The following is a 14,153-nucleotide window of genomic DNA, read 5'->3' on the forward strand; positions in this document are numbered from 1 at the left end:
GCCAGTCGGAGAGCAGCGTTGTTTCAACCTGAAAAATAATATTTTAGTTTTTTTGTTTTGTGACCAACTTTTTATTTTTCAGAAGGGGGTACAAAGATAACCCATTCCCCCCTCAGTCCGCATCCTCCCTCCCCACCCAGAAACCACGCTCCCTTCCCCAACCAGAAACCACGCTCCCCTCCCCACCTAGAAACCACGCTCCCCTCCCCACCTAGAAACCACGCTCCCCTCCCCACCCAGAAACCAAGGTAGGTTGCTTATCAGTAATGTAAAATTAAAATTCTTAACATTCCTCCCATACCGTTAAGTTTTGCCAAAGGTCTTGGTGGACTTTAAGTCCTCGGTCTCAATGAAGCTACATAACCCTGTTCTACATGGCAGCACCTCATACACAGGCAGCTGTGGGTTTTCATTCTTTAAAATGCTCTGCTGGCAGTGGAAGTCTTTAGCCCCGCTGGCAGTGGAAGTCTTTAGCCCCGCTGGCAGTGGAAGCCGTTAGCCCCGCTGGCAGTGGAAGCCGTTAGCCCCGCTGGCAGTGGAAGCCGTTAGCCCCGCTGGCAGTGGAAGCCGTTAGCCCCGCTGGCAGTGGAAGCCGTTAGCCCCGCTGGCAGTGGAAGCCGTTAGCCCCGCTGGCAGTGGAAGCCGTTAGCCCCGCTGGCAGTGGAAGCCGTTAGCCCCGCTGGCAGTGGAAGCCGTTAGCCCCGCTGGCAGTGGAAGCCGTTAGCCCCGCTGGCAGTGGAAGTCGTTAGCCCCGCTGGCAGTGGAAGTCGTTAGCCCCGCTGGCAGTGGAAGTCGTTAGCCCCGCTGGCAGTGGAAGTCGTTAGCCCCGCTGGCAGTGGAAGTCGTTAGCCCCGCTGGCAGTGGAAGTCGTTAGCCCCGCTGGCAGTGGAAGTCGTTAGCCCCGCTGGCAGTGGAAGTCGTTAGCCCCGCTGGCAGTGGAAGCCGTTAGCCCCGCTGGCAGTGGAAGCCGTTAGCCCCGCTGGCAGTGGAAGCCGTTAGCCCCGCTGGCAGTGGAAGCCGTTAGCCCCGCTGGCAGTGGAAGCCGTTAGCCCCGCTGGCAGTGGAAGCCGTTAGCCCCGCTGGCAGTGGAAGCCGTTAGCCCCGCTGGCAGTGGAAGCCGTTAGCCCCGCTGGCAGTGGAAGCCGTTAGCCCCGCTGGCAGTGGAAGCCGTTAGCCCCGCTGGCAGTGGAAGCCGTTAGCCCCGCTGGCAGTGGAAGCCGTTAGCCCCGCTGGCAGTGGAAGCCGTTAGCCCCGCTGGCAGTGGAAGCCGTTAGGCCCGCTGGCAGTGGAAGCCGTTAGGCCCGCTGGCAGTGGAAGCCGTTAGGCCCGCTGGCAGTGGAAGCCGTTAGGCCCGCTGGCAGTGGAAGCCGTTAGGCCCGCTGGCAGTGGAAGCCGTTAGGCCCGCTGGCAGTGGAAGCCGTTAGGCCCGCTGGCAGTGGAAGCCGTTAGGCCCGCTGGCAGTGGAAGCCGTTAGGCCCGCTGGCAGTGGAAGTCGTTAGCTAAATGCTGGAACTCAACATCCTGTCGAGGAATGTTACATGTTCTGAACAATCACCCGCACTTATTTATCAGGTTCTGCTCATTAACCTCTCTGGGATATTCGGGACGGTAGCATCCCACCTCAACAGCCAGTGAATGTGCAGGGCGCCAAATTCAAAACAACAAATCCCATAATTAAAATTCCTCAAACATACAAGTATTTTACACCATTTTGAAGATAAACTTGTTGTAAATCCAGCCACAGTGTCCGATTTCAAAAAGGCTTTACGACGAAAGTACACCAAACGTTTGTTAGGTCAGTACCTAGTCACAAAAAAACACAGCCATTTTTCCAGCCAAAGAGAGGAGTCACAAAAAGTAGAAATAGAGAGAAAATGAATCACTAACCTTTGATGATCATCAGATGACACTCATAGGACTTCATGTTACACAATACATGTATGTTTTGTTCAATAAAGTTCATATTTATATCCCAAAATCTCAGTTTACATTGGTACGTCACGATCAGTAATGTTTTGCTTCCAAAACATCCAGTGATTTTGCAGAGAGCCACATGAATTTACAGAAATACTCATCATAAATGTTGATGGAAAATACAACTGTTATGCATGGAACTATAGATAAACTGCCCCTTAAATCTTCAATAATGTTTCAACCGGAGAATTCCTTTGTCTGTAGAAATGCGATGGAACGCAGCTAACTCTCACTTGAGCGCGAGTGATCAGCTCATGGCACTCTGCCAGAACCCTGACTCAATCGGCTCTCATTCCCCCCTCCTTCACGGTAGAAGCATCAAACAAGGTTCTAAAGACTGTTGACATCTAGTGGAAGCCTTAGGAAGTGCAATATGACCCCATAGACACTGTATATTCGATAGGCAATGACTTGAAAAACTATGTTTAACATTAAAGAAGTCTCAAGGTATTGCTCGCCTGAGGTAGAGTACCTTATTACAAGTTGTCGGCCACACTATCTACCAAGAGAGTTCTCATCTGTATTATTCGTAGCCGTCTATTTACCACCACAAAGCAAAGCTGGCACTAAGATCGCTCTCAAGCAGCTCTATAAAGCCATAAGCAAAGAAGAAAATGCTCACCCAGAAGCGGCGCTCCTAGTGGCCGGGGACTTTAATGCAAGCAAACTTAAATCAGTTTTAACACATTTTTACCAGCATGTCACATGTGCAACCAAGGGAGAATTAAAAATCCTAGACCACCTTTACTCCACACACAGATGCATACAAAGCTCTCCCCCGCCCTCTATTTGGCAAATCTGACCACAATTCTATCCTCCTGATTCCTGCTTACAAGCCAAAACTAAAGCAGGAGGTACCAGTGACTCGCTCAATACGGAACTGGTCAGATAACGCGGATGCTGCAATACAGATCTGTTTTGCACAGACTGGAATATGTTCCAGAATTCATCCAATGGCATTGAGGAATACACCACCTCAGTCATTGGCTTCATCAATAAGTGCATCGATGACGTCGTCCCCACAGTAACTGTACGTACATATCCCAACCAGAAGCCATGGATTACAGGCAACATCCGCATCAAGCTAGAGCTTGACAAGCACGCAGATGAGCTTCCCTGAGACGGTTTCTGACAGTTTCTGCAGAAATGATTCGGTTGTGCAAACCCACAGTTTAATCAGCTGTCTGGGTGGCTGGTCTCATGATCTAGCAGGTGAAGAAGCCGGATGTCGAGGGCCTGAGTTGGCGTGGTTACACATGGTCTGAGGTTGTGAGGCTGTTTGGACATACTGACAAATTCTCTAAAACAACGTTGGATGCGGCTTATGGTAGATAAATTAACATTTTAATTCTCTGGCAACAGCTCTGGTGGAAATTCCTACAGTCAGCATTCCAATTGTACTCTCCCTTAACTTCAGACATCTGTGGCATTGTGTTGTGTGACAAAACTGCACATTTTAGTGGCCTTTTATTGTCCCCAGCACAAGGTGCACCTGTGTAATGATCATGCTGTTTAATCAGCTTCTTGATATGCCACACCTGTCAGTTGGATGGATTATCTTGGCAAAGGAGAAATGCTCACTGACAGGGATGTGCGTATGTAACATTTCTGGGATATTTTATTTCAGCTCATGAAACAGGACCAACACTTTACATGTGTTTATATTTTTGTTCTGTAAAGATCGAAACGTTTCAATGTGGATTGTTATGTTTCCCTTCAACATGGATAGGATCATCAATGAATACTCTGTTTTAGCCCTAACCCTGCTGTGTTAACCCTAAATCAGGTGTTTTAGCCCTAAATCAGGTGTTTTAGCCCTAACCTTGATGTGTTAACCCTAAATCAGGTGTTTTAACCCTAACCCTGATGTGTTAACCCTAAATCAGGTGTTTTAACCCTAACCCTGCTGTGTTAACCCTAAATCAGGTGTTTTAACCCTAAATCGGGTGTTTTAACCCTAACCCTGCTGTGTTAACCCTAAATCAGGTGTTTTAACCCTAAATCAGGTGTTTTAACCCTAACCCTGATGTGTTAACCCTAAATCAGGTGTTTTAGCCCTAAATCAGGTGTTTTAGCCCTAACCTTGATGGTTTAACCCTAAATCAGGTGTTTTAGCCCTAACCCTGATGGTTTAACCCTAAATCAGGTGTTTTAGCCCTAAATCAGGTGTTTTAGCCCTAAATCAGGTGTTTTAGCCCTAAATCAGGTGTTTTAGCCCTAAATCAGGTGTTTTAGCCCTAAATCAGGTGTTTTAACCCTAACCCTGATGGTTTAACCCTAACCCTGATGTTTTAACCCTAAATCAGGTGTTTTAGCCCTAAATCAGGTGTTTTAGCCCTAACCCTGATGTGTTAACCCTAAATCAGGTGTTTTAGCCCTAACCCTGATGTTTTAACCCTGATGTTTTAACCCTAAATCAGGTGTTTTAACCCTAAATCAGATGTTTTAACCCTAAATCAGGTGTTTTAACTGTTTTAACCCTAAATCAGGTGTTTTAACCCTAAATCAGGTGTTTTAACCCTAAATCAGGTGTTTTAGCCCTAACCCTGATGGTTTAACCCTAAATCAGGTGTTTAACCCTAACCCTGATGGTTTAACCCTAAATCAGGTGTTTTAACCCTAAATCAGATGGTTTAACCCTAAATCAGGTGTTTTAACCCTAAATCAGGTGTTTTAGCCCTAACCCTGATGTTTTAACCCTAAATCAGGTGTTTTAGCCCTAAATCAGGTGTTTTAACCCTAACCCTGATGTTTTAACCCTAAATCAGGTGTTTTAGCCCTAACCCTGATGTTTTAGCCCTAAATCAGGTGTTTTAACCCTAAATCAGGTGTTTTAACCCTAAATCAGGTGTTTTAACCCTAACCCTGATGTTTTAGCCCTAAATCAGGTGTTTTAGCCCTAAATCAGGTGTTTTAGCCCTAAATCAGGTGTTTTAGCCCTAAATCAGGTGTTTTAACCCTAAATCAGGTGTTTTAACCCAGATGTTTTAACCCTAAATCAGGTGTTTTAACCCTAAATCAGGTGTTTTAACCCTAAATCAGGTGTTTTAGCCCTAAATCAGGTGTTTTAGCCCTAAATCAGGTGTTTTAGCCCTAAATCAGGTGTTTTAGCCCTAAATCAGGTGTTTTAGCCCTAAATCAGGTGTTTTAGCCCTAAATCAGGTGTTTTAGCCCTAAATCAGGTGTTTTAGCCCTAACCCTGATGGTTTAACCCTAAATCAGGTGTTTAACCCTAACCCTGATGGTTTAACCCTAAATCAGGTGTTTTAACCCTAAATCAGATGGTTTAACCCTAAATCAGATGGTTTAACCCTAAATCAGGTGTTTTAACCCTAAATCAGGTGTTTTAACCCTAAATCAGGTGTTTTAGCCCTAACCCTGATGTTTTAACCCTAAATCAGGTGTTTTAACCCTAAATCAGGTGTTTTAACCCTAAATCAGGTGTTTTAGCCCTAACCCTGATGTTTTAACCCTAAATCAGGTGTTTTAACCCTAAATCAGGTGTTTTAACCCTAAATCAGGTGTTTTAACCCTAAATCAGGTGTTTTAACCCTAACCCTGATGTTTTAGCCCTAACCCTGATGTGTTAACCCTAAATCAGGTGTTTTAGCCCTAAATCAGGTGTTTTAGCCCTAACCCTGATGTTTTAACCCTATTGTGACTCCTGTTTGCCACATCTTCAATTTCAGCCTAGAAGACAGTTTGTGCCCTCAGACATGGCGGGGGGCAAAGGTCATTCAGCTACCCAAGAATAGCAGAGCACCCTTTAATGGTTCAAACAGCTGACCAATCAGCCTGTTACAAAACTTTTGGAAAAAATGTGTTTGATCAAATGAAAAACCGTAGGTGTTATGGATTTGCATCCTCTGCCTTATTATGGTTTGAGATTAACCTAATAGAGGGTGTTCCTTAGTGGAAGCCCCTTATTATGGCTTGAGATTAACCTAACAGAGGGTGTTCCTTAGTGGAAGCCCCTTATTATGGCTTGAGATTAACCTAATCGAGGGTGTTCCTTAGTGGAAGCCCCTTATTATGGCTTGAGATTAACCTAATAGAGGGTGTTCCTTAGTGGAAGCCTCTTATTATGGCTTGAGATTAACCTAATAGAGGGTGTTCCTTAGTGGAAGCCCCTTATTATGGTTTGAGATTAACCTAACAGAGGGTGTTCCTTAGTGGAATCCTCTTATTATGGCTTGAGATTAACCTAATAGAACAGAGGGTTTTCCTTAGTGGAAGCCTCTCCAATGCTAATTCAGTTGAGTCTGGTGTACCGCAGGGAAGCTGGCTAGGGCCATTATTGTTTTCAGTTTTTACTAATGACCTTGAATAAAGCCTGTGTGTCTATGTACGCTGACAACTCAACAGTATACACTTCGGCTGCAACAGTAAAATAAATATCTGAGACACTTAACGTAGAGTTGCAGTCGGGTTTTAGAATGGGTAACTAACGATAGGCCGGTGCTAAATATCTCAAACTAAAAGCATCGTTTTTGGGATGAAATCACTCGCTCAACGTTAAACCTCATTTCAATCTATTACTGAATAATGTGGTGATTGAGCAAGTTGAGGAGACTAAGCTGCTTGGTGTAACCCTGGATAGCAAGTTGTCATGGTCAAAACCATATAGACTCAAACGTTGCTAAAATGGAAAGAGGTGTGTCCATGATAGGGCATTGCGCTGCCTACTGCCCAGCTGTGTGTTCATGTGTAGTTTATCCCTAACCCTGCTGTGTTAACCCTGCTGTGTTAACCCTAACCCTGCTGTGTTAACCCTAACCCTGCTGTGTTAACCCTAACCCTGCTGTGTTAACCCTAACCCTGCTGTGTTTACCCTAACCCTGCTGTGTTAACCCTGCTGTGTTAACCCTAACCCTGCTGTGTTAACCCTAACCCTGCTGTGTTAACCCTAACCCTGCTGTGTTAACCCTAACCCTGCTGTGTTATCCCTAACCCTGCTGTGTTAACCCTAACCCTGCTGTGTTAACCCTAACCCTGCTGTGTTAACCCTAACCCTGCTGTGTTAACCCTAACCCTGCTGTGTTAACCCTAACCCTGCTGTGTTAACCCTAACCCTGCTGTGTTAACCCTAACCCTGCTGTGTTAACCCTAACCCTGCTGTGTTAACCCTGACCCTGCTGTGTTAACCCTGACCCTGCTGTGTTAACCCTGACCCTGCTGTGTTAACCCTGACCCTGCTGTGTTAACCCTGACCCTGCTGTGTTAACCCTGACCCTGCTGTGTTAACCCTGACCCTGCTGTGTTAACCCCGACCCTGCTGTGTTAACCCCGACCCTGCTGTGTTAACCCCGACCCTGCTGTGTTAACCCCGACCCTGCTGTGTTAACCCCGACCCTGCTGTGTTAACCCCGACCCTGCTGTGTTAACCCTAACCCTGCTGTGTTAACCCTAACCCTGCTGTGTTAACCCTAACCCTGCTGTGTTAACCCTAACCCTGCTGTGTTAACCCTAACCCTGCTGTGTTAACCCTAACCCTGCTGTGTTAACCCTAACCCTGCTGTGTTAACCCTAACCCTGCTGTGTTAACCCTAACCCTGCTGTGTTAACCCTAACCCTGCTGTGTTAACCCTAACCCTGCTGTGTTATCCCTAACCCTGCTGTGTTAACCCTAACCCTAAACCTGCTGTGTTAACCCTAACCCTAAACCTGCTGTGTTAACCCTAACCCTAAACCTGCTGTGTTAACCCTAACCCTGCTGTGTTAACCCTAACCCTGCTGTGTTATCCCTAACCCTGCTGTGTTATCCCTAACCCTGCTGTGTTAACCCTAACCCTGCTGTGTTAACCCTAACCCTGCTGTGTTAACCCTAACCCTGCTGTGTTAACCCTAACCCTGCTGTGTTAACCCTAACCCTGCTGTGTTAACCCTAACCCTGCTGTGTTAACCCTAACCCTGCTGTGTTAACCCTAACCCTGCTGTGTTAACCCTAACCCTGCTGTGTTAACCCTAACCCTGCTGTGTTAACCCTAACCCTGCTGTGTTATCCCTAACCCTGCTGTGTTAACCCTAACCCTAAACCTGCTGTGTTAACCCTAACCCTAAACCTGCTGTGTTAACCCTAACCCTAAACCTGCTGTGTTAACCCTAACCCTGCTGTGTTATCCCTAACCCTGCTGTGTTATCCCTAACCCTGCTGTGTTATCCCTAACCCTGCTGTGTTAACCCTAACCCTGCTGTGTTAACCCTAACCCTGCTGTGTTAACCCTAACCCTGCTGTGTTAACCCTAACCCTGCTGTGTTAACCCTAACCCTGCTGTGTTAACCCTAACCCTGCTGTGTTAACCCTAACCCTGCTGTGTTAACCCCGACCCTGCTGTGTTAACCCCGACCCTGCTGTGTTAACCCCGACCCTGCTGTGTTAACCCCGACCCTGCTGTGTTAACCCTATCCCTGCTGTGTTAACCCTGACCCTGCTGTGTTAACCCTGACCCTGCTGTGTTAACCCTGACCCTGCTGTGTTAACCCTGACCCTGCTGTGTTAACCCTGACCCTGCTGTGTTAACCCTGACCCTGCTGTGTTAACCCTGACCCTGCTGTGTTAACCCTGACCCTGCTGTGTTAACCCTGACCCTGCTGTGTTAACCCTGACCCTGCTGTGTTAACCCTAACCCTGCTGTGTTAACCCTAACCCTGCTGTGTTAACCCTAACCCTGCTGTGTTAACCCTAACCCTGCTGTGTTAACCCTAACCCTGCTGTGTTAACCCTACCCTGCTGTGTTAACCCTAACCCTGCTGTGTTAACCCTAACCCTGCTGTGTTAACCCTAACCCTGCTGTGTTAACCCTAACCCTGCTGTGTTAACCCTGACCCTGCTGTGTTAACCCTGACCCTGCTGTGTTAACCCTGACCCTGCTGTGTTAACCCCGACCCTGCTGTGTTAACCCCAACCCTGCTGTGTTTCCCCAACCCTGCTGTGTATCCCTAACCCTGCTGTGTTAACCCTAACCCTGCTGTGTTAACCCTAACCCTGCTGTGTTAACCCTGACCCTGCTGTGTTAACCCTGACCCTGCTGTGTTAACCCTGACCCTGCTGTGTTAACCCTGACCCTGCTGTGTTAACCCTGACCCTGCTGTGTTAACCCTGACCCTGCTGTGTTAACCCTGACCCTGCTGTGTTAACCCTGACCCTGCTGTGTTAACCCTGACCCTGCTGTGTTAACCCTGACCCTGCTGTGTTAACCCTGACCCTGCTGTGTTAACCCTGACCCTGCTGTGTTAACCCTGACCCTGCTGTGTTAACCCTGACCCTGCTGTGTTAACCCTGACCCTGCTGTGTTAACCCTGACCCTGCTGTGTTAACCCTGACCCTGCTGTGTTAACCCTGACCCTGCTGTGTTAACCCTGACCCTGCTGTGTTAACCCTGACCCTGCTGTGTTAACCCTAACCCTGCTGTGTTAACCCTAACCCTGCTGTGTTAACCCTAACCCTGCTGTGTTAACCCTAACCCTGCTGTGTTAACCCTGCTGTGTTAACCCTGCTGTGTTAACCCTGCTGTGTTAACCCTGCTGTGTTAACCCTGCTGTGTTAACCCTGCTGTGTTAACCCTGCTGTGTTAACCCTGCTGTGTTAACCCTGCTGTGTTAACCCTGCTGTGTTAACCCTGCTGTGTTAACCCTGCTGTGTTAACCCTGCTGTGTTAACCCTGCTGTGTTATCCCTAACCCTGCTGTGTTAACCCTGCTGTGTTAACCCTAACCCTGCTGTGTTAACCCTAACCCTGCTGTGTTAACCCTAACCCTGCTGTGTTAACCCTAACCCTGCTGTGTTAACCCTAACCCTGCTGTGTTAACCCTAACCCTGCTGTGTTAACCCTAACCCTGCTGTGTTAACCCTAACCCTCCTGTGTTAACCCTAACCCTGCTGTGTTAACCCTAACCCTGCTGTGTTAACCCTAACCCTGCTGTGTGTGGTATAGGTGGAGGAGGGCAGCAAGGCAGCAGCGGTCAGCCTCCAGGTTGGAGACGAGATGGTGAACATCAACCAGATCCCTCTGAGCGGTTACAGACAGGAGGCCATCTGCCTGGTCAAGGGATCGTACAAGACCCTCAATCTGGTTGTCAAGAGGTAGGAAACCACACACACCCCAACACACAACTGCTGCTCTTATCCCCCTGGCTGCTCCTCCAGGTAACCGGTCCCTATGGTTACAGGGGAGAGATGAGATGGAGGTCCCTGGGCTATCACTGAGCTGCTCTTCTCTGCACAGTGTCGGTCTGACTGGACTAGGGCTAGGGCTGAGGCTCTGCTACAGGGCTGTCTGGGCTAGGGCTGAGCCTCTGCTACAGGTCTGTCTGGACTAGGGCTAGGGCTGAGCCTCTGCTACAGGGCTGTCTGGACTAGGGCTAGGGCTGAGGCTCTGCTACAGGGCTGTCTGGACTAGGGCTGAGCCTCTGCTACAGGGCTGTCTGGACTAGGGCTAGGGCTGAGGCTCTGCTACAGGGCTGTCTGGACTAGGGCTGAGGCTCTGCTACAGGTCTGTCTGGACTAGGGCTAGGGCTGAGTCTCTGCTACAGGTCTGTCTGGACTAGGGCTGAGCCTCTGCTACAGGGCTGTCTGGACTAGGGCTGAGGCTCTGCTACAGGGCTGTCTGGACTAGGGCTAGGGCTGAGGCTCTGCTACAGGTCTGTCTGGACTAGGGCTAGGGCTGAGCCTCTGCTACAGGTCTGTCTGGACTAGGGCTAGGGCTGAGCCTCTGCTACAGGTCTGTCTGGACTAGGGCTAGGGCTGAGTCTCTGCTACAGGTCTGTCTGGACTAGGGCTGAGCCTCTGCTACAGGGCTGTCTGGACTAGGGCTGAGGCTCTGCTACAGGGCTGTCTGGACTAGGGCTAGGGCTGAGGCTCTGCTACAGGTCTGTCTGGACTAGGGCTAGGGCTGAGCCTCTGCTACAGGTCTGTCTGGACTAGGGCTAGGGCTGAGCCTCTGCTACAGGTCTGTCTGGACTAGGGCTAGGGCTGAGTCTCTGCTACAGGGCTGTCTGGACTAGGGCTGAGCCTCTGCTACAGGGCTGTCTGGACTAGGGCTGAGGCTCTGCTACAGGGCTGTCTGGACTAGGGCTAGGGCTGAGGCTCTGCTACAGGGCTGTCTGGACTAGGGCTAGGGCTGAGGCTCTGCTACAGGGCTGTCTGGACTAGGGCTAGGGCTGAGGCTCTGCTACAGGGCTGTCTGGACTAGGGCTAGGGCTGAGGCTCTGCTACAGGGCTGTCTGGACTAGGGCTGAGGCTCTGTTACAGGGCTGTCTGGACTAGGGCTAGGGCTGAGGCTCTGCTACAGGTCTGTCTGGACTAGGGCTAGGGCTGAGGCTCTGCTACAGGGCTGTCTGGACTAGGGCTAGGGCTGAGGCTCTGCTACAGGGCTGTCTGGACTAGGGCTGAGGCTCTGCTACAGGGCTGTCTGGACTAGGGCTAGGGCTGAGGCTCTGCTACAGGGCTGTCTGGACTAGGGCTGAGGCTCTGTTACAGGGCTGTCTGGACTAGGGCTGAGGCTCTGCTACAGGGCTGTCTGGACTAGGGCTGAGGCTCTGCTACAGGGCTGTCTGGACTAGGGCTGAGGCTCTGCTACAGGTCTGTCTGGACTAGGGCTGAGGCTCTGCTACAGGGCAGTCTGGACTAGGGCTAGGGCTGAGGCTCTGTTACAGGGCTGTCTGGACTAGGGCTGAGGCTCTGCTACAGGGCTGTCTGGACTAGGGCTGAGGCTCTGCTACAGGGCTGTCTGGACTAGGGCTAGGGCTGAGGCTCTGTTACAGGGCTGTCTGGACTAGGGCTGAGGCTCTGCTACAGGGCTGTCTGGACTAGGGCTGAGGCTCTGCTACAGGGCTGTCTGGACTAGGGCTGAGGCTCTGCTACAGGGCTGTCTGGACTAGGGCTAGGGCTGAGGCTCTGCTACAGGGCTGTCTGGACTAGGGCTGAGGCTCTGCTACAGGGCTGTCTGGACTAGGGCTAGGGCTGAGGCTCTGCTACAGGGCTGTCTGGACTAGGGCTAGGGCTGAGGCTCTGCTACAGGGCTGTCTGGACTAGGGCTAGGGCTGAGGCTCTGCTACAGGGCTGTCTGGACTAGGGCTGAGGCTCTGTTACAGGGCTGTCTGGACTAGGGCTAGGGCTGAGGCTCTGCTACAGGTCTGTCTGGACTAGGGCTAGGGCTGAGGCTCTGCTACAGGGCTGTCTGGACTAGGGCTAGGGCTGAGGCTCTGCTACAGGGCTGTCTGGACTAGGGCTGAGGCTCTGCTACAGGGCTGTCTGGACTAGGGCTAGGGCTGAGGCTCTGCTACAGGTCTGTCTGGACTAGGGCTGAGGCTCTGTTACAGGGCTGTCTGGACTAGGGCTGAGGCTCTGCTACAGGGCTGTCTGGACTAGGGCTGAGGCTCTGCTACAGGGCTGTCTGGACTCGGGCTGAGGCTCTGCTACAGGGCTGTCTGGACTAGGGCTGAGGCTCTGCTACAGGTCTGTCTGGACTAGGGCTGAGGCTCTGCTACAGGGCTGTCTGGACTAGGGCTAGGGCTGAGGCTCTGTTACAGGGCTGTCTGGACTAGGGCTGAGGCTCTGCTACAGGGCTGTCTGGACTAGGGCTGAGGCTCTGCTACAGGGCTGTCTGGACTAGGGCTAGGGCTGAACCTCTGCTACAGGGCTGTCTGGACTAGGGCTAGGGCTGAGGCTCTGCTACAGGGCTGTCTGGGCTAGGGCTGAGGTTCTGCTACAGGGCTGTCTGGACTAGGGCTGAGGCTCTGCTACAGGGCTGTCTGGACTAGGGCAAGGGCTGAGGCTCTGCTACAGGGCTGTCTGGACTAGGGCTAGGTCTGAGCCTCTGCTACAGGGCTGTCTGGACTAGGGCTGAGGCTCTGCTACAGGGCTCTCTGGGCTAGGGCTTAGGCTCTGCTACAGGGCTGTCTGGACTAGGGCTGAGGCTCTGCTACAGGGCTGTCTGGACTAGGGCTGAGGCTCTGCTACAGGGCTCTCTGGACTAGGGCTGAGCCTCTACTACAGGGCTGTGACTCTGCTCTGTGCTGAGGCTCTGCTACAGGGCTGTGACTCTGCTCTGTCCGCTACAGGGCTGTGACTCTGCTCTGTCCGCTACAGGGCTGTGACTCTGCTCTGTGCTGAGGCTCTGCTACAGGGCTGTGACTCTGCTCTGTCCGCTACAGGGCTGTGACTCTGCTCTGTCCGCTACAGGGCTGTGACTCTGCTCTGTGCTGAGGCTCTGCTACAGGGCTGTGACTCTGCTCTGTCTGCTACCCGGGCTGTGACTCTGCTCTGTCTGCTACAGGGCTGTGACTCTGCTCTGTCTGCTACAGGGCTGTGACTCTGCTCTGTCTGCTACAGGGCTGTGACTCTGCTCTGTCCGCTACAGGGCTGTGACTGCTCTGTCCGCTACAGGGCTGTGACTGCTCTGTCCGCTACAGGGCTGTGACTGCTCTGTCCGCTACAGGGCTGTGACTCTGCTCTGTCCGCTACAGGGCTGTGACTGCTCTGTCCGCTACAGGGCTGTGACTCTGCTCTGTGCTGTGACTCTGCTCTGTCTGCTACAGGGCTGTGACTCTGCTCTGTCTGCTACAGGGCTGTGACTCTGCTCTGTCTGCTACAGGGCTGTGACTCTGCTCTGTCTGCTACAGGGCTGTGACTCTGCTCTGTCTGCTACAGGGCTGTGACTGCTCTGTCCGCTACAGGGCTGTGACTGCTCTGTCCGCTACAGGGCTGTGACTGCTCTCTGCTCTGTCCGCTTCAGGGCTGTGACTCTGCTCTGTCCGCTACAGGGCTGTGACTGCTCTGTCCGCTACAGGGCTGTGACTGCTCTCTGCTCTGTCTGCTACAGGGCTGTGACTCTGCTCTGTCCGCTACAGGGCTGTGACTCTTCTGTCTGCTACAGGGCTGTGACTGCTCTGTGCTCTGTCTGCTACAGGGCTGTGACTGCTCTGTCCGCTACAGGGCTGTGACTCTGCTCTGTCTGCTACAGGGCTGTGACTCTGCTCTGTCCGCTACAGGGCTGTGACTCTGCTTTGTCCGCTACAGGGCTGTGACTCTTCTCTGTCTGCTACAGGGCTGTGACTGCTCTGTGCTCTGTCTGCTACAGGGCTGTGACTGCTCTGTCCGCTACAGGGCTGTGACTCTGCTCTGTCTGCTACAGGGCTGTGACTCTGCTCTGTCCGCTACAGGGCTGTGACTCTGTTCTG

General features: G+C 51.3%; 1 protein-coding gene across 4 annotated transcripts in view; it reads left to right on the forward strand.

Moving 5' to 3' along the window:
* Window positions 1-14,153, forward strand: part of LOC129869502 (protein Shroom2-like) — a 132,398-nt gene that overhangs the window by 18,343 nt on the left and 99,902 nt on the right. For all 4 annotated transcript variants that reach the window (XM_055943963.1, XM_055943967.1, XM_055943965.1 and 1 more), the window contains one exon: window positions 9,908-10,056. In XM_055943963.1, the coding sequence (XP_055799938.1) occupies window positions 9,908-10,056 (149 nt within the window). The remainder of the gene's footprint in view (window positions 1-9,907; window positions 10,057-14,153) is intronic.

The sequence above is a fragment of the Salvelinus fontinalis genome, chromosome 14, assembly GCF_029448725.1.
Source record: "Salvelinus fontinalis isolate EN_2023a chromosome 14, ASM2944872v1, whole genome shotgun sequence".
Classification (NCBI taxonomy): Eukaryota; Metazoa; Chordata; class Actinopteri; order Salmoniformes; family Salmonidae; genus Salvelinus; species Salvelinus fontinalis.